Source organism: Podarcis liolepis (assembly GCF_965112155.1).
Source record: "Podarcis liolepis genome assembly, chromosome: 14".
In the NCBI taxonomy this organism is placed as follows: Eukaryota; Metazoa; Chordata; class Lepidosauria; order Squamata; family Lacertidae; genus Podarcis; species Podarcis liolepis.
Genome location: NC_139569.1, coordinates 7,310,471 through 7,331,470, shown reverse-complemented (window position 1 = coordinate 7,331,470; position 21,000 = coordinate 7,310,471). Strand labels below are relative to the sequence as shown.

Genomic DNA, 21,000 nt, shown 5'->3' with positions numbered 1-21,000 from the left:
TCTTCACTCCAGTCTGCCAAGGAAAGTTGTTTCGCTCTCACCAACTGCCGCTGCCCGTCTGGAACCACGATTGGCCAAACCGACTCGCCTACGCGACGCAAGCTGAACGTCACGGTGCTCATTGAAGGAGCTCCATGTGACATGGAGATCGACACCGGGTCTGCCCTGTCCATCGTGTCATGGAGCACCATCAAAAGACTGGTACCCAGAGTGTCCAAAAGGCAACTCGACTCTCACCGCGTACACCTGAGAGACTACCAGGGAAACGACATTCCCGTGGTAGGCGTTGGCCGGTTCCGGATCGCCTTCAAGGATTTTTCGGGCCTGCTCCGGTTGGTGGTGGTCGAAGGTCAGCGGCCAAGCCTCCTAGGGCTAGACTGGTTTGATGCCCTCGGCCTGGAAGTCACCGGCATCAACTGCATCTCTAACGCAGAGACTGAGGGTCTGGTCAAAGACTTTGCCGAGGTTTTTGACGGCACCTTGGGCCAATATACAGGTACGCCCATCTCCTTTAGCCTTGATCCACAAGTCGCCCCCATCAAGCTAAAGCCACGCCGGGTTCCCTTTGCTCTCAAGGCTAAGGTGGACGAACAACTGGACAAACTGATCGCCCAAGGAGTTTTGGAGCCGGTTGACCACGCAAAGTGGGAAACCCCCATCGTCACGCCTGTCAAGCCAGATGGGTCGGTGAGAATCTGCGCTGACTACAAGTGCACGATCAACAAGGCACTTCAGCAGCACGCTTATCCGGTTCCTGTTGTCCAACACCTGCTGCATTCCCTGGGTGAGGGTAAGGTCTTCGCTAAGCTGGACCTTGCCCAAGCCTATCAACAACTGCCAGTCGATGATGCCACTGCTGAAGCCCAGACGATCGTCACCCACCGGGGGGCATTCCGTTGCCGCCGGTTGCAGTTCGGGGTGAGTGTGGCTCCTGGCATCTTCCAAAGCCTTATGGAGCGTCTCCTGCAAGGGCTTCCAGGCGTGGTACCATATTTTGATGACGTCTTGGTGTCTGCAGACTCACACCAGCAGCTGTTCGAGCGCCTCCGTGCCGTGCTGACCAGGTTCCAGGAGGCCGGGCTCAAGGTAAAGAGGGAGAAGTGCCAGATCGCCGTTCCACAGGTAGAGTTCCTGGGCTATCTTATCGATGCCTCCGGTCTTCATCCAACCGCATCCAAGATCCGCGCTATCCAGCAGGCCCCCACTCCAAAGAACAAAACGGAGTTGCAGGCATTCCTGGGGCTGCTGAACTTTTATAACATGTTCCTGCCCCACAAAGCCACAGTGGCTGAGCCTCTTCACCGACTCCTTAGCACTAAGACGCCTTGGGCCTGGGGTCATCGGGAGACGGCGGCCTTCAACGCGGTCAAGGCTCTCCTTTCTTCAGACAGTGTGCTGGTACAGTACAGTGAATCCAGGCCGCTGGTCCTTGCCTGCGACGCCTCACCTTTTGGCATCGGTGCTGTCCTTAGTCACCGTTTTCCAGATGGAAGAGAAGCACCGCTCGCCTACTTTTCCAGGACACTATCTCCGACGGAACGGAATTACAGCCAGCTCGACAAGGAGGCATTGGCGCTTGTGGCTGGAGTGAAGAGGTTCCATGAATACCTCTATGGCAGGACTTTTGACCTCATCACTGACCACAAGCCACTCCTGGGCCTCCTCGCCGGTGATCGTCCAACTCCACCGGTCCTCTCACCACGCATGCTGCGATGGACTGTTTTCCTGGCTGCCTACCACTACCGGCTCATCCATCGCCCGGGGAAATCGATGGGCCATGCCGACGCCCTCAGCCGTTGCCCTCTTCCAGCATTTGTGGAAGACCCGGCTCCAGCTTCATCGCTCCTTCTGATTGAGGATCTTCCGGCAGCGCCTGTATCGGCTGCCACTGTGGCCTCCGCATCTGCCCAGGATCGCACCATCAGCCGGGTGCTCAACTGGGTGTGGAGGGGGTGGCCACAAGGGCCCTTTGCATCGGAGTTCCAGCCCTTCGCAACCAGACAACATGAACTCTCAGCTCATCGCGGCTGTCTGCTGTGGGGAGACCGCGTCGTGATTCCCCAGGGACTCCGTCAGCGCGTCCTGGAGGCTCTGCACGTTGGCCACCCGGGAATTGTCAAAATGAAGGCGTTGGCTCGGTGTTACGTCTGGTGGCCTAATATGGACGATGCCATCACTGCCTGGGTGTCCGCCTGTCAAGCGTGCCAGGAGTCGAGGCCTGCACCACCGGCAGCTAAGGGACACACCTGGGAGACGCCAAAGACACCCTGGTCGAGGGTGCACATCGATCTGGCTGGCCCCTTTCACGGCCGGACCTTTATGGTAGTGGTGGACGCCTATTCCAAATGGCTGGAGGTCGCCCTGATGCCCTCCACCACTACCGAAGCTGTCATCCGGGTGCTGCGAGGCCTGTTTGCAACGCATGGGTGTCCTGATGTCCTTGTCTCTGACAACGGACCGCAGTTCACGTCAGGCACGTTTGAGTGGTATCTTTTGGGACTGGGCATCCGCCATGCCCTAACGGCACCCTTTCATCCATCCAGCAACGGGCAAGCGGAAAGAATGGTGCGCTCGACAAAAGAGGCACTGGCGCGCCTGGACCGGGGAGACTGGCATGAGCGGGTCGCCGAATACTTGTTCGTGCAACACATCACCCCTCATGCGGCCACAGGGAGGAGTCCTGCTGAACTGCTTATGGGCCGCCGCCTCAGGTCACCGCTCGACCGGCTACACCCAGACTTTGCCGTGGCTGAACCCCCAGGCTGTGCCAACGCACCACGGTCATTTGTCCCAGGAAACCAGGTCTTTGCCCGGAACTATGTGGGGGACATCCCTTGGGTGCCAGCCACAGTAGTGGGAGTCACTGGACCTCGCTCGTACCAGGTGGCACTTGAAGACGGACGCTTGTGGCGACGGCACATAGACCAGCTTAGGCGCAGGGTTGGGGACTTGGACACTACCGAGGTGCCCCCAACTGTGCTTGCGGCTCCAGAAGAGACACGTACAGATGGCGAGGCCCCACCTACACCTCCCTCGCAAACTGCCAGCGTGGAGCCGAACCAAGCCGTTTCAGAACAGACTCAGACCACTCCACTTGCGGAGGCTCCACCCACAGCAGCGGATCCAGGGGAGTTGGTTCCAACGCCACCTAGGGTCGCACCACAGCCTCAGCGAGAACTGTGTGGCCCTCCGGACTTGGCTACCAGTCCCCGGCGGTCTGGCAGAGTTTCCAAGCGCCCAACTTATTTAAAGGACTATGTTGTGGGACAGGTATCACTGTTGGTCTAAGTATGGGAAATGTAACCGATATGCTTTTGTGCTTAATTGAACCATTACGCGTAGTGCTGTATATAAGGAAACCATTACGATTGTAACTAACGCCTTATCTCGGTGGGGAGGGGTGTTATGAAGTGTAGTTTCACCCTGGGCCAACAGGGGGATACTGTATATAGTTTTCACTCAGGTCTGTAGATAGTTTTCACTCAGGTCCGCGGCAGTTATTTTAGGCGGGAACTCTGGGCTGTTGTGGTTACAATGTTGTCAGCCGGCTGCCTATAAATACAGGCCGGCTGAGCTGTTCTCAGTTCTATTCCAGCTTGCCATAATAAAGAGCTACTTGAAGAAATCGCTGTGCCGGCTGCTATGTCAACCCACGACCTAACAGCTGTTGTTGCCTGCCTCTCCCTCTACTGGTCTTGCGCTGCGTCTCAGGGCTGCTGTTGGCCCTGTCCCTCACCCTGGGCTAGGCGAAAGGGCGGGGTGGGTGAAAGATCCTGTCTCCCCACTCACCAAAGAGAGAGGCTTCATGGAAAGCTTTCCCAAACCTTCGGGAAACAAGTCTTTGTTTACAGGGTGTGTCAAAAACGTATAGTTTTTTTAAAAAGCTGCAGTAGAGGTTCAGACTCTAAATCGCAAGGTCGTGGTTTGGAGGCTCACGCTGGGCAAGAGATTCCTGCATTGCCGTGGGTTGGACTACTTGACCCTCGTGGTGCCTTCCAACTCTACAATTCTGTGGTACAATTATCAGCTCCCTGCCCTGCACCCCAGCAAAAAAAGAGAAAACACCAACTGGGGCTGTCATACCCTCCAACTTTTCTCGAATGAAAATAGGGACGTCCCATTCCATAATGATAATTTTACTATTTACTACACATCTGTTTGTCCCAGCCACTCTGGGCGGCTTCCAACATATATAAAAACCATCATTAAACATAAAAAACCTTCCCTATACTGTACAGGATTGCCTTCAGACAACTCGGGGGTTAGATAACTCCATACCCTCTAACATTTATCCAATGAAAATAGAGACATCGTACAGAAAAGTGGGGCATTCCAGGATCAAATAAGAAACCAGGATGGCTTCTCTAAATTACAGACATCCATGGAAAATAGGGACACTTGGGAAGGCCTGGGCTGTTGTAAGACAACCACCCCATCCCACCCTCTCAGACTCACCTCTCTTCACCTGCAGCATAGGTAACAGTTATATAGGATTTATTTATCCCTTTCTAACCCAGGAAGCACCTGTAAGACCTTTACGCCTCCACCCCTTCAAAGAAACCCACCACCCCACCCTAGTTTGGCACGGCCATAAACACTGATGGGAGTCCTTTACGGGAAGCCAGGAAACTGGTGAGAATGAAGCAGTCACCAAAGGGCTTGTTTGTGGCCAGAGCAACTGTACATCAGTTAAGGCTAGCAACATAATTATTAAGTTTCAAAGCCTCATCAATATAGGGCATGGTAGGGCCTGGCAGGTGTCTGTAGGTCAAAAGGCAAAACTCTGATGAGAGCCCCATGTTGATCTGTGACCTAATTTAGTTATGATACAGACCTATGCAACAGATGGGCAGGGGAAGAGCAGGGTGCAGTTAAGGAGCAAATGATCACAGGCTTCAGTGTCCAACATACTTCCCTGCCTACAGAATTAGAATTATGCAAGAACTGCAGATACAGGTTCTAGCTTTCCTTGGTCAGTTTTTGCCTTTCTTAAAAAAGCACACAACTCCCACACCCCTGCCCTGCCATTGTTCCCTTGCAGCAGCAGCAAAGAGAGGACAGTGAGAAAGATCACACAACACATCCTTGTTAAATTCATGTTTTTAATTTGGACACTGATAACTCTGGAAAAACTCCCTTTTCTGCAATTTGTCTATAAATACTCTTTAATACTCTGATTTACAAGATAGCTTTATAAAACCTTTTCAATAAGACTTGGAAGATTCCACCCTCGGAAGCCACGCTGCCTGGGACAAGCCCCAGCCTGTTAGTCTTCTCTACAAGCACAATGCAACCATGCTTCATACTCTCATTTCTTTTAGCGTCTGACAGTTTATAAGGGAAAGGTGTGTTGCTCGTTTGTGTGTGTGGAGAATGCAAGTCAAGCCAAACAGGGAGGGGGGGCATTATGTGCTAAATAATAAAGCAATTTCTAAAATGCTTGTTCCTTCCCGTGTCCTTTTAAGCTGCCCATGGTACCTGTAGCCTTCCAGATTTTACTGGCTTCAAACTCCCATCAACCCCAGCCAGCAAAGCCAGTAATAAAGCATGAAGGGAGTTGTGCTGCAGCCTCTCCCCAACACTTTTTAAAATGCAAGGACTTGTAGGTGGTCTTGTACAGAAGCATTTGCCAAATTAAGAGTAGACCTCAGAACGAATGCAGCCCTTTCCAAGTATCAAATTAAAGGCTGTTTTCTATGAAATGCCAAGTTTGCATAACACAAATGCAGAAACTGTTGACACAACATGGACTACAGTACATTATTATTCTGAAATGATTTTGAAATCCTGTTTCGGAAGGGTGAATTACTGCAGGTAATCTTTCTGTCCATCTCTGAATAAATATTTTAGCATTTAAAAGGTAATAAGCTTGCAATTAAAATCAAGCTCTCTGCCAGCTGATGAGAACCTGTGCTTCACACACACACACCTTTATAGATTTTGGACTCCAAGCCCTCCCTCTCCCATTTTGTGCTATTAGCCTAAACTGCTTTCGACAACTCCCTTCAACTTAAGACCACTTTGCTATGCAGCACAGAGCGCTACTGTCCTATAGATCTATAGTAATATAGATCTATAGTCCCAAAGCCCTCCTGGGAATGTGGAACTGGCAATTGCATGTGCTGGATCCTGGCCACTTGCAGTGGACTGTGCATCACAATACAGGGGACAGAATTAAAATGCTAGTATTGGCCTTGCACTGTACTTCTTGCATGCAAAGCTTTGCAAAAGTGAAATGAGGACCATGGTGCTTTGCTGTCAGGATACTCTCTCCTTCACCTTAACCCCTTCATGGGCTATGCTGGAGATGCCTTGCCTTCCTGCGTTAACACACAAGGTGGTTTCAGTTGGCCTGGAGTTACCTCTGGAGACTCTAATTTCCTCCTGAAATAGGCTGAGGAAAGGACTGCTTTTCCCAAGCACGTTGTGCCCCCCCCCCTTATCTTAAAGCAAAGCAAAGGCACAGTTAATTCCTAGTCTCCCAAATGTGATATCTTCTTAGGCATAAGATGAGAGAGAAGCCTAAGGAAAGGGGCAGCTGTTTGTACAGCCTGGGATATTTGCCCCCAAACACTCAAAGAACCTCCATTACTGTGCATAGACAGTCAACTTGTGGATCAAAACTGGTGCGAGGGGGTAGGGTGGAAAAGCAGTCAAGAGGTTCACAAACCCAGCCATACTCTCCCCCATCCACTTCCCTATCAGCATCCAAGCTTGCATTCTTCTGTGTCAGGCTAACAGACGTATCTGGATGTCATATTACGTCCTGTGGCCGTGCAAAGCACTTCAGATCCGTCTCCTTTGAAAGTGAAGAGGAAAACCCCCACTGCCATTCAGATCCATTGGAATACATTTCCAACCTCAGTCTACAGGATCAGTGCCAGCCAAAGCCCATTTGCCACATTTCCTCAAGCTCTTCATATCTCTCCCGTCCCCCTGAAAATAGCAGGCAGCTTCTTAAGACTGCTCTGATTTGCAGGGGAGGGAAGGGAGAAATTGGCCTCTTTGCCATGTTTGTCTCCATGAAAGGGTGTCCTGCGTGGTTAATGTGAGCACTCCCACACACTCCTGTTAAGGCTTCAGTTAGCAAATCTGCCACTGCAATGTACAGTACATGGTTGGGGGAAAAGAGCAAGCCTGAACTAAGAAAGAAAAAAAAATGATTCAACCCTATTCCATTAAGGGGCTTTGCTTTCTCTCCCGTACATTGTATGCAAAAAATACTCTTCAAAATGCTCAATAACTTGTTTCAGAAGATGCAGGACAGGCAGGGCTATGTGTACACTGCTCTAAAAGTATTAGAACTCTGTATCTTGGCAATCTAAATTCTGCACCAAGACAGACAAAGTTCTGCAGTCTGCACAGCAGATGTCAATTGTGCAAGCATGCACACCATTTCTTTTCTTTTGCACAATATAGTCTGCCTTTGTTGGCTGAGGAGGAAATAAGGAACTACATATAGCACTACCTCACCACTAGTCCTACCCTAAATCCATCCCCTCCTCCTCTCAGCCACTGAAACCTTGTACAACTCTGTCTTCCAAACCATCCCTAGGCATTTCCCGCACTTTCAAACATATCAAAGCCATGGGGGGTAGAAATTCGCTCTTGAATTACTGAAAGTTGACTTCCACATGGCTTACAACAATCTGCACTTTCTCCTGTGCTCCCTCATTATTGCAGTGCACACAGAGCCCTGCATGTAGAGAAAAGAGAAATTATCTCTCAGCCCCAAGTGCCATTACTATTTTCTGAAATCCAAGCCACTATGAATGACAGCAATGTCACAGGACAAGAGCAGATCCCAAATGCGGCAGCCACTGTAAGCCTTAACTTTGGGCAGACTCCCGGGGAAAGTACCAGTACCTTCCTTGCACACAGACCTGCTTTAAGCTGCCTTGTAAATCCTACAAGTGCCTACAAAGGCATAAAGGAAAAACTGAAAAGAGATGGACATTTTTCTGCAAAAGGCTCAGCTGTACAACAGTCTTGATCTACCAAGTGCCAGGGTAGTTGCCTCCGTCTCCTGGGCCAGCCAATGGTACGTATAATCAAGATGATTCTGGGAAAACCCTCTGCGGATGAGTGCCATGTTAAGCAGGCCAGCAACTTTTAGACTCTCTCTCTCTCTCTCTCACACACACACACACACGTATTAGCCCACCACAGGCACACAAGCCCCACACAAAATTTGGCACACAAGCCTTATGTTTCCGAACATTTTCAAGTCCTTGGAGAGCAGTTTATTTTAATGGAGAGTTAGGAGGTTTTTCCCTGATAGAAATCATAGCAAACATCAAATGTTTCCTGTAGCATGAGAAACGGGAGCATGTGCATGGAGCTGAATATTCACACCACCGCTAAGCGATTACGCTGGGATGAGCGGGTGTCAACACTGCTGGATTGTTGCACAGAGAGATCACCACCATCAACCAACACTGACTTTTCACTGCTTTCACCATGAAGGGGTTCAGGGAAAGCAGCCATGGTAAAAATGTAATGAGAGACAATTTGCATATACCACTGAGTCTTTTTGAGGGGGGATGGCCATAAAAATAGCTCTCTGTCTCTCTTTTTTTGTACGAAGTCCTTAAAGGTTTTCCTTTAAATCTGAGACTTTGCATAAGCATCATTACGTTTCCCACTATGATGGCCTGTGAGCCATTCCCCCCTTGGTGCAATCCAAGACAACGGCTTACGCCTCTGTGACTGGCTAGTGTTCCTGAGAGATGCAGCCTTGCTAGCCAACAGGAACGGGCGATTTGCTAGGCCCTCCTCCTCTTGGTCAACTGCTTCCCGTAGTGGATGCCGCAGTTGGGTGTGATGCACACAGGAGCCTCATGCAACGCTGAGGCTCGAAAGGAAAGGGCATCTGTGGATGACTTGCTCTTAAGTAGAACCCATGAGCTACAGCCAAGTGCGGAGAGACATAAGCCGGCAGCAGCTTACGTTTCCTCTACTCTAAGGAAATCCAGCTGGGTGCAGCCATTTCCTCCTCCGAAAGGGGCAGAAGAGTTTTCAGTGGTAAAGAGACTAGCTGTGCAATAAGAAAAGTGCATTTGAATGGTAGCTTTAAAACCAGATTAAAGTATCAAGTTTGCCACGCAGCTGGAGGAAGGGTCAGGCTCCGGCAGCCTCAGGCTTCACATTCACGCTCTCACACCAGTCCGGTAGCCCGACAGGAGAAGAGCCTGGAGTCTCCTGTCCTGACAGGGACATCGCAGTTGTCTTAACAGAGCATGCTCTCTCTCTCTCTCTCTCCCCCTGGCCCCACTGGCCATCTCTCGGCGCCACTCTTGGTATCGCTGTCACCGGAATTCGTAAATGGGTGCGCTGTACTCTGGGACATGAGTCAAATTCAGAGACTGATACCTGGGGGGACAAGCAAAGAGGATTTTAATGATATAATCTACCCCTTATTCTGCTTAATGAGGGCAACAGTTTTCAAACTGTAACACCCGGGAACTTGTTGCCACACTGCAGACCCCTGCTCAACAGCCCCAGCACTCTTGCCTAGTTTTAACATACTGGCTTGCACAGAAGATGGTAACCATGGGTTCCTGGTTTCATTGCTTGCACCATGAAGGAAGGAGCACCAAGTGCAGGCAAGAGGCTCATTCCTATCTCAGCTTATTAGGCCAATATGGGATTGTCTGAACATGACCAACGTGTAGATTGCCTTGGCACAGTGTCTTAAGCAGTCCCAGTTCAGCTGAGCAAAGCAGGAATGTTGCAGTGAGCAACCTTCAGCTGGTGTGTCCCAATTAAGCATGCCAGGCCTCCCCACTTGGCTCAAGCCACTGGAGAGATAAACCCACAGGGCCACACTGAAGAGGAAGAATTGGGTGCACTCTCCAAGTGCACTCCCAATTCTTCATTTCCAGCACCGGTAGAATCTGTTGCCCTTTTCTCCTCTTGCCTGTTTCATTAAGATCTGCCTTTTCTGAGCTGCGTTTCCAAGGAATGCCCTCAGCTGTGCTGGATGGGCATTATAACAAGACCCCATATGCAGATAGACTCTGTATGTGGGCAACCACAAGTAGAAGACATTCTTTATTATTTATTATATTTCCTGTTATACACAGAACCTAGGAGATGTTTCTAACTCCCCTATTTGTTCAAGAAAGCAGTCTCTCCTTGGCGGAGACGGTTCAGTGGCTGTTGTCTAATGCTTAGTGACTCTTTCTGCACTGGCAGCAAGAAAGTTTAGGAGGAGGAATAGGACAAAATAGCAGTAAACTGTAAGGAAGATTCAGAGGTCTAAATTGAAGTGCACTGTATGTGGTTGTGGAGGCTCCTCATTTATAAGCTCGCTTGCAATACATGATTCCAGTTGTTTAAGCAAAGGTTTTGTATTGTATTTTATATTGTCTGTCTCATGGCCTTCAGCTACCACAATAAAGTTATTGAGTTTAGCGTCCTTTTCTCTTGCCCTGCAGAATAAAAGAAAGTCCTCCAGCCAGTGCTCCACCGAGGCAGCCCCTTACCATTCTGAACTCCTGTGATAGTAATAGCCTTCTATAGATGCTGCAGATTTCTGGAAGCATATGTAATAGAACCCAGCAAAGGAAGCACCGCTGATGTCTTTGATGGTGTGATCAGGGACCAGGAACTGTTCCTGCACAAGAGTTAACAAAATTTTGAAAAGCTAGAAGGGAGCTGGGATAGTTTTTTCACTGCAGCAAATGTCTACTGGACATTTTTCTACAGAAAAATAGAACACCCCACACACTAGTCTGTTATAGCTTTCATTAGGCACCAGCCCCTAGTTAAGTGTTTGCACAGCACAGCTCACATTGGGTTTACTAAAGTTAATACATCAAAACATGCTTTCGTTTTCTTCTCTTTGAAATTTAAACAGTGCAAGGGAAGTGAATGCAACTGAACTGCCAGTAATGAAGATATTCACAAATATTCCCATATAATAAAAATAAAAAAATTCCTTCCAGTAGCACCTTAAAGACCAACTAAGTTAGTTCTTGGTATGAGCTTTCGTGTGCATGCACACTTCATCAGATTCCCATATAAATAATTTCAAAGTAAATGGCATTTAACACACATTAAGTATTACTTTACTATATTTCTTTTCATCAAATATTTCTGTTCATCTACTTTTAACTATGAACAAAAATTTGAGATATTGGTACAGCAAGTGAAAGCACAATGTATTTTTGTAGCTTTGTTTACTACACAAAAAAAGTCTGGAAACATTCTGGGGAAATTTCAGGTTCAAACTCCACAAATTTTCTTCACGGGACACTACAACCCTGCAGCCTGACTGCAACAAAGGGGACATAAGAGTGCTGCTGCTCTGCTCTTGTTCTCTGCAGTGCTCTGGACCTGGGGCCAAGAGAGAACAAGGACTACACTGGAGGTGCAGGGGGCTTCTTCCTTCCTTGTAGGGTCCTGTGCAGGAAGCCTGACTGTCTAATACAAGCTGATTCCTGTAATGAAAGGGTTGAATTGGATGATTCTCCCTCTCCAACTCTATAATTCTATACTGCATGCTGTCACTGCACACGATACTGAGGAATTTCAGAGATGTTTGCCCTCCCTGCTGGATGTGGAGGAGGAAGGAAACCTTGTGTTATCCTTCCATCCTGCCTGCAGCAACCCAATTAGGCAGCAAGACCAAATAAGATAGATTACCCTACACCTCCTAGGGGTGTGCCTGCGCTAAGTGACAGTTAGACTGTCACACAGGCCCTCTAGCAACACACCCTATGTGAATGCACATGAAGAACTTACCTTCCACCTCATAAAGACAAAGTCATCGTTCTTCAGATCCTCATAATCAAAGTCATCAGAGTTAAATGTTTTTGCGTACTGGTAAAAGGCTGGGAACTTCCCCTAGAAGCAAAAGGGACACACAGTGCTTACAATTCCGGAGGAAAGATGTGTGCTGCATGACTCCAGACAAGTTCAAATACCTGCCAAGCTAATCACTACCAGCCAGACCCTGGATGCCACCCACTAAAGGAATTAATTTCCAGAGAAGGATGCCAAAGTTCCCTCTTCCCTGTCCATCCTCTCTATTTGCTGATCATGGCAGAATTGCAATCTTTCCCACAAAACCCAGCCTTCTGCGTGCAGCTACAAACTCAGCCTCAGTCACGCCAAACAGCTGGGACATCACAGCCTTCCTCAAGAAGGCAGCCAGTAAGAACAAAAAATAACACTAAAATAAGAGCTATGTAATTATGTGTCATTTCTTTCAAGAGTTGCTCTTTGTCAATTTCCTTCTGTGTTCAGCTAGCGCAGACACATCTGGTAAGAAGCTGTCCAGAACCTGCTGCCAATTCCTACCCTAGAGACTGGAGGCAAAAAATAACAAACCACCAACCAAAGTCACCAAGAGCAGTTCCTCAGTTGAAGTCCTAATTCAGCTAAACTAAGGCCCAACACTGTCCAGATGGGTGTAGTTCTCACTGAGCTGGTAAACCTGTGCTTGAAGTATACCACCTCAGACTACCAGGGACTCTTCCTCTACTCTTAAAACACATTCCTTCTTGTAGAAAGGGAACAAATAAGGGAGAAGACTAAATGAGAACCCTTCTTTCCAGCACCTAGATGGAATTTGCCAACTACATGCGCCTACACCTGCAGCCTGAAGTGGCACAGCCCAGGCACACAGCTAGGCCCAAGGAACTCACCCAATGTTTTCGATCCACGTCTTCATCTGCGTCCCACTTCCGCGTTAAAAACGGGTGCTTTTTACTAATTATTTCCCCTTCAAAGAAAGTTGTAAGGGTTGGGTATTCCTGCAAGTGAACAAAGCAAGAACACGATGAGCACATACAACCCTCCCAGGCAAGTTTCCTTACCTTTGCAAGGAAGTTAGGAGAGGGCTTTGTAAAGGAATGAAACACAGAGAACATCAGTTTTGGCCTAAAATACTCTGCCTCAGTACTTACCTCCGTAAGGCCTTTAATCTTCAAGTATCCACAGAGATAGGAGTTTTCCATGTCCACGTGCTGGAAGACAAAGCAGAAAACCGCCCGTGACTTTGTGACCAGTTAAAGAACAATCAGCACACCAACAAACTCAAGTGGTACTAATGCATCACTTGCTTTTCCTAGTGTCTCAATGTGAAGACGAATCGGAACAGAGGGAAGGTAATAGGAGTTTCTTTTATCTATGCACCCTATTTCCCACAGTGGCCATCTCCAGAAAGCCCACAAACAGCACTTGCAAGCAACATCCTTCCTCCATTGTTACTCTCCATCAGCTGGTATTCAGAGGTATCCTGCCCCTGCACAGCTCTCATGTCCCACATCTATGAATACATCTAATTCCAAGCATGTATCCAATTCAAATTTGAGTCATAGGATACAAGTTGCTGGCTGCTCCTACAGAACCACTGGGATCCCCCACTCAAAGGAACCCTCCAGAACGAGAGAACAGTGAAGTCTCTCAGCCAGCTTTTTAAAGGCAATTTTTGAACAATACTACTTGTTTCCAAGCAACAGCAGGTTAGGATGCATTTTCATTTGCTTGGGAACCATCCCTACAAGGAGAGGGATGCCAAGTGTTCTGAATATGAGCATCAGCTTTCTAGGTACCCAGGAAATTTCCAGCCCTATTTTGAGATGCCACAGCACTAAAACCAGTTATCCTGCTTCCCCATGCTCCCTGGCTTTCATTGATATGGAAAAGGAGAATGGGGTAGAGGACAGTTCTTTGACTTCCAAGGGAATGGCAGCAGAGTTAGGAAACTGACTCATTTTACTGATTTACAGGCTGCCACGCTGACTACACACAGACTCACTGAGATGGCTCAGGAAAAGGATGAGTCAAGGCAACAGCTTGAGACACTTCACTGTCCTCTCCACTCAGTGCCTTAGAAAGTCTCTATTAACTTGACCCTTCCATTCAGCTTTTTGCTCCTTGTCTCTGCCTCTCAAAATGGTCAGGGGGCTGGAACACACCTCCTGTGATGAAATATTACAATATTTGGAGCTTTTTAGTTTAGAAAAAAAAAGTTTGGGTGGACATGATAGAGGAGTAAGGATCATTGCTGTGACATTTCGGGCATCTCTTTAAGACCTTTTTATGCTGAGAGGTCTATTCAGCTTAATTGTTTTCAAGATGATGAATCATTTTGTATTGTTTTTACAGTATTTTATGTTTTACTTTGCCTGTATATGTTGTTATACATCACCTTGATTTTATATGAGGGCAGTTTATAATTTTTTTTTAAATCAATAAGCCATAGCAGCAACAGAACTGGAAAGTACCAAACACAAAAGCATAATTTGACCTGTCGACAAATATAGCACTGGATGCAATGAAAAACAATGACCAGTGGGTGCTATTAGCGGCGCCTGACCTTAAGACTGTGACATTGTTTGTCTGTGCTTAGCCCCCCATCCCACCCCCCTGAGAGCAGTCTGAAGTCACACTACCACAGCTCTCTAGCTGAAACAATAGTATTGTTTGTCTGGATCTAAACACTGCCCATGAGACACATACAGTCATACTTCAAACCCTTTGGAGGAAGAGAACGGCACATGTGTAATCCAAGAACAGAAGAACTGAATCTCCTGGATCAGACCAAAGGATCAGTAGGCCTAGCATTCCATTTTTAACAGTGGCAAGCCAGAGAACTCTAGGAAACTCACAAGCAGAGTTTGACCACCCCCAGTTTGAGCCTGGGGGCTTGTACAGAAACACGAACTGTGTGGAGTTGTGGATATGTGACAGGAATTCAGAAAGGCCAAAGTAGATTCTTCCACAGAATCATTGTGGGTGGTGATACCAGGCCCTAAGAGTAATTTTGTCCTGGCAACATGCTACTGTCCCCTTGATCATTCAACTTCAAAAGAGGAAAGTTCCCCAAAATGAGCGGATTGGTAAAAAAGAAATTGAATGGGAAAGTCAAGAGGGTCAAATTACCCCAAATGTTTGGGAGTTGTTTAAGACCACAATATTAGAAGCTCATCTATACCACAGATCAAGAAATGTATCACCCAGGGCCAAGAGAATGCTTGCATGTTTAACGAGCAATGCTAAAAAAGCTAGTAGAGGCAGGAATGTGTCCTTTAGAACATGGAAGTTTTGTTCAAATGAAGAGATTAGAAAGGAATACAAACTTTAGCGTAATAAATAAAAGCAGATAATAAGGGATGCAAAGAAGAGGAAAGAATTTGAGGAGCACATTCCTATGTAAGTGTTTATAAGATAATGCTAGGTGCCTCTGAGTCAAGATGAGCAAGTGTGTCTTCTACAAAGGTTAAGTCATGTCTCACTAACCTTTTAGAGTTCTTTAAGAGTGTCAACAAGCACACAGATGATCCAGTTGACACTGAAAACTTTCAAAAAGCTTTTGACAAAGTACTTCACGAAAGACACTCGAGTAAGCTTGGCAGGCACTGAATTAGAAGAGAAGAGGTCTTCTTGAGGATGAGTAACTGGTTAAGAAATAGGAATCAGAGAGTAGGAATAAATGGATAGATCTCCTAATGGGGTATATATAACATGGAGTCCCTCAAGGATTGCTATTGGGACCTGTAATTTTTAATTTGTTCAGGAAAAAATCTAGAAATAGAAGTGAGTTTGCAGATGATACCAAATTGTCTGTGGTGGTTAAAACAAGAAGGAATTGCAGATAACGCCAATAAGATATTTCCAATCTGAGTGAATGGGCAGTAAAACAGTAAAAGCAATTCCGTGTAAAAAAAGCAAATTGGGGCAAAAATCCCTTCATTTGACATATGCCAGTGCCACTATGCAAATATATGATGATGCAGCCATACTTGGAATACTGTGTACAGTTCTGGTCATCTCACCTCAAGAAGGATATTGTAGAACTGGAAAAGGTTCAGAAATGGACAACCAAAATGATCAAGGGGATGGAGTGACCCCCTTCTGAGGAATGGTTCCAACACTAGGGGATCTTTAGTTTTGAGAAAAGGTGATTAAGAAGAGACATGACAGAAGTGTATAAAATTATGCATGGCATTGAGAAATTAGATAGAGGTAATACTAACACCCGGGAATATCCAAGAAAGCCGAATGTTGGGAGATTCAGGACAGACAAAAGGATGTAGTTTTTCCACATAGTAAACTATGAAATTCACTCACACAAAGGCAGTGAGGGCCACATTGTGGATGGTTTTAAAAGAGGATTAGACAAATTAATGAAGCATAAGACTATCAGTGGTACTAGACACAATGGCTGGGTTTTGCCTCCACTGTTGAAGGCAGCATTTCTCGGAATACCAGCTGTTAGGAATCACAGGCAGGGACAGGGGTGTTACACTCAGCTCCTGCTTTCAGGCTTCCCATGGAGATTTGGTTCGTCACTGTGAGAACAGGATGCCGGACTAGGTGGGCTACTGGCCTGATCTTATTATTTGGGAAGGTGAGAAATAAAACAAAAGCCACTCTCATAAATACTCATTTACACACCACTTTTGAGCATTCAAAGTGATTAAAAAGGTAAAGGTACCCCTGCCCGAAGGCCAGTCGTGTCCGACTCTAGGGATGTGCGCCCATCTCACTCTATAGGCCGGGGGCCAGCGCTGTCTGGAGACACTTCCGGGTCACGTGGCCAGCGTGACAAAGCTACTCAGGTCAGCCAGAGCCGCACACGGAAACACCGTTTACCTTCCCACTAGAAAGCGGTACCTATTTATCTACTTGCACTTTATGGGTGCTTTCAAACTGCTAGGTGGGCAGGAGCTGGGACCGAAAGACGGGAGCTGAATTAATTATTACAACAACCAGAAATTATAGGTCAGGATCATCCCCATTTTTGCAAGTGACAACACTGGAAGCTGTCTAATGCAGAGCCAGACTATTAATTAACAATGGGTTTTATACACACACACACACACACACACACAGGCTTCGATTCTCCAGGATTTCAAACAGGGATCTTTCCCTGTAAAGAAGTTACAGGGATTGAATCTGGGGTCTCTTCCATGCAGAACACAGCTTTATTACAGGCAGCCCCCCATTTACTATGTTCCAAGGCTCTATGTGTATCAGTGAAATCACGTATAACTGGAACCCCCTGAAAAAGTATGCAAATGCCCTGCCCTTTTAGTGACGTTTCAGTGACATCTTTACGTGTCTGGGTCACTTTGGGTTTGGTGCGATGAACATATACACAGGTCACACACATATTGAATGTGTGTAAATGGGGGACTGTCTGTACTGTGCAATGACCCATCCACTAGAAAGAAAGATTTAATTCCTCATGGAACATATGGAAGTCAGATCACTGGTGCACGTCCACTGAGCTCAGCAATATCTGCACTGACTGGGTGTGGCTCTCCAGGATTTCAGACAGGGGGTTTTCACAGCCCTACCTAGAGATGCTGGGTATTGAATCTGGGTGCCTTTACACACAGAACATGTGCCCTGCCGCTTAGCTGCAGGCTCAGAGAGAACTAGCTCTTCCTTACCACCACCTAGTGAGCATATAGCAAGAACCAGACGCAAGGCAAAAGATTTGTAGCTCACAGTGTATGTAGTCTTATACACGTCTACTCAGAAGTTAAGTTCCACTGACTTCACTGGAACCCAAAGGTGACATGTGGCAGTATGTGGATGGGTGGCCAGGGCCGCATGCCAGTGAGTATAGCCTAAAGTGAGAATGGGTAAGGGCTATTCACACATCTTGTCACTGGAGAAACAGAGAGCTTATTTATTTTATTTCAACAATTTATATATTGCTTAATACCACGATCTCCAGGTGAGGTAAAAGGTTACCAAAAAGAGAGAGAACAGAACAGAGATAAAATTAACCATTAAAACTCCAAGCCATGGAGGACTACTAGAGTGGCATCCTTGAAGAATGCATTTATTGGGCGGTGCTTTAGATATTCCAAGTTAAATGTGTAACGAGTACCCTAGCATCACTTCCAGCCCCATTACTCTTTCAGCTACTTCCTCACCCAGTTTACCTCTTGCAGTACCAAGTGACAAAGACCTTTTCAAGCTCCCTGAGATTAATTAATCTCCAGTTTAGTGGGAGGGAGAAGACTGCCCCTCTACCCATCCTAGTAGCAGCAAAATACTGTAGAATTTCCAGAAGGAAGACATAGGGCTGACACACCTTTCTTTAAAAACCTGGTCTACAACTGTATGCTTGGGAGCAAGCACTCCCACTGAGACCTGCTCCTGGGCAAGCCTGTCTGTGAAGGATGGCAGCCCACCTCCTAAGATCAGAGGGAGAGGCTCTGTATCTCATGCAGCGAGGGCAGGAGATAGTACAGCTGGGTGGGGCCAGAAGAAGGGTCCTTCAGTGGCTACACCCAAATTATGGGGCAATTCATCTTGCAAAGTGTGTCCGCCCTCCTTTCCTGTTTTTGTCAACCACTGAAGACATTTTTATTCTGACAGGATTTTATTTTATGAAGCTTTAGGATTTTTAAAACTGTTGACCCCGTCTTTGGGGGATTTTTAAAAAACAAAATCATAACATGTTGCAAGCCACCCTGAATGGAAGATAACTGGAAGCATTATAGGCAGATTGAACTGCAAGTCATTTGAGAGCACAATGTTCTTGCTAGCATATGAAGCTATATTATATTATTATATGTATGTGGGTAATCGTCTTTTGTAAGCTGCTGTGGGTAGGGGCTTTGCCCTGAAAAATGGCATATAAATACAATAAATAGAGTGATGTGTGCATTTGTACCACATGGGCAGAATAAAAATAAAATGCTTTAATAAAACTGAAAAATAAACCACCACCACACCACCAGAGCTGCTGTGGTGAGAGGGAGATTTCATTCTTTCAGATGTGGCAGAGGGCAGTAGGTGCATCACAGCTGCGCTAGTGACATGTGTGCAGCCCTCCTGAATCAGACCAAAGTTGAATTGTATCTGGCTCCTGTTTCTCACAGTGACCAACCAGATGCCTCTGGGAAGCCCACAAGAATGAGCACAACCGTACACTCTCCCCAATCATGTTCCTCAGCACTCCGAACTTAATGACACATCTCTTCTGATACCGGAGATATTACACAGTCATAAGCAATAGCCACTGACAGCCTTAACCTCCACCAACTTATCCAAGCCACTGCCTAAACCATGCAAGTCAGTGGCAATCACTACATCTTGTGGGAGCAGATCCCAGTCTAACTATGCGCTGTGTGACCAAGTCCTTCCTTTCATCTGTCCTGAATCTTCAAACATTCCGTTCCAACGGAGGACCGCACTCAGTCCCAAGATCACGGGAAAAACGTATTTCTATTTAGCACTCAGCTTTGCTTCTGCCTCTGTGAAGAAGCTATTCCAGGCAGTGAGAGCAGAAAAGCTGCTCATGAAGACATCTTTTAGAGGCAGCTGAGCTCGATAAAATGCAAGCTATGCAAAGTAACAAAAAGGGAGAAAAACCTCAAAACCTGGATGCATCAGGCCAGTGGCTCATCTAGTCCAGCATCCTACTCTCACAGTAGCTAAGCAGAGGTCTATAAGAAGCCTGCAAGGAGGGCCTAAATGCCGGAGCGCTCTCCCCATCGGCGATTCCCAGCCGCTCATACTGAGACACACTGCCTCCAAAAGCAGAGGCAGAACATTTTGGACAATGCCCATTGACAAGCTTTATCCATTGCATTGATATTTATTACGGCCATTGGCCCGTCACACGACAGTTTCCCACCAACATATATATACTTAAACCTCCAAATTTAAAAGAGCCAAAAACTTACAAGCCTTATCCTCCTTCCTAAGTGCACCTAGCCTCCTTTCAAACGCCACCCAGGCTGTCAGCTGTCAAGGCAACCTGTGGCAGTGAGTTCACCTCTGTCAAGGCAACCTGTGGCAGTGAGCTAAACTCTTCGGCTCCTGCTGCATGAAGAAACCCTTCCTCCCATCTGCCACAAGCCATCCATTTGAAGAAGCCGGGTGCCGAGTCCTAAGAACGCCAAGAACAGCCTGCAGCGCAGCTAGTCCTCAGCGCCCTGTCCTCATACAGAAGAAGAGCCAGAGGCACACCAAGTCTTCAGCATCCCGTGGGCCAAACAGATGGGCATTATGGGGGAGATCGCAAGCAGCACCCCAGCGCAAGAGCCCCTCCTGCAGCTGGCATTGGCAGGCATTTGCTGCCACGGATAGCCATGGTGGCTAGTAGCCACTGATGGCTCCTCTCCTCGGTGAATCTGCCCGACCCTCTTTCGAAGCCAGAGAAGGGAAGCAGGTGCAGGGGGCGATACTACTATGGCAGGGCTGTCAACTTGAAAAAAATATAAATGGGGGGTCCCCCTCCCAGGTAAGCCTTGCCCCACATAACCCATCACACACACACCATTTGAATGAATTTCGGGGGGCTTAGCTCCCTCAACTCTTAGGTGGGGGGGGGGCGAAGGGACCTCGGCCCCCTAGGCATTCTCCTCAAACCATCACAGTGGGCGGCCTGGTGGCTGCTACTGCCTCCTGAGGCAGGGAGTTCCGCAGTCCTAGTGTGTGGGTGGGTGGGGAAGGGAGAGAGGTGTGTGGGGTTTGGGCGGCGCTGCCTGCCTGCCTCTCTCCGGCCGCGCTGCTGACCTGGACGACCACCTCCACCTCGTAGGCGTTGCCCTTGGAGCGCTGCTGCCCGCGGAACTTGGCGCCGCTGTAGAGGCGGCTGGTGCTGACGCCGGGCTGCGCCGTGTTGATGGGCGGCGGCGGCTCGAGGCGGGCGGCGGACGAGGCTCCTCCCGGGGCCTCCGGAGGGCAGCGGCAGGCGCTCCGCACCGGCATCTCGGGCGGGTCCCCCGGCGCCAGCGCGGCGCGGGCAGCGAGCACCGTCCTCGCCTTCCTCCCCTCGCCCGGCCGGCCTGCCACCGACGCCGCTCGGCCTGTTTTCCCCTCACAGCCCTTTCCTCCCCCTCAGCGGCGTCGCCGCCGCCTCCTCTTCCTCCCGCCGCTCATGATTGGCCCGCCGTGCGGCGGCGCTCGAACCCCATTGGGTGTCCGGCGTCACGTGGGGTAGGAGGGCGGGGGAGGGAAAGGGATTTTTTTTTTTTTTTAAGGAAGGCAAGACGCCGCCGGGCTTTTCTCTTTCCA

The 21,000-nt window shown here is 48.0% G+C and overlaps 1 protein-coding gene across 1 annotated transcript; it reads right to left on the bottom strand.

Annotated features, from left to right (window-relative positions):
• Positions 1 to 5,085: 5,085 nt before the first annotated feature.
• On the bottom strand, positions 5,086 to 20,694 carry GID4 (GID complex subunit 4 homolog; the record flags this gene model as incomplete). Its single annotated transcript, XM_083474565.1, has 6 exons — positions 5,086 to 9,372; positions 10,488 to 10,618; positions 11,749 to 11,850; positions 12,654 to 12,761; positions 12,915 to 12,974; positions 20,500 to 20,694. 6 exons carry the CDS (start codon positions 20,692 to 20,694, stop codon positions 9,309 to 9,311), a joined length of 660 nt encoding a protein of 219 aa, XP_083330691.1. The 3' UTR covers positions 5,086 to 9,308.
• Positions 20,695 to 21,000: the final 306 nt, after the last annotated feature.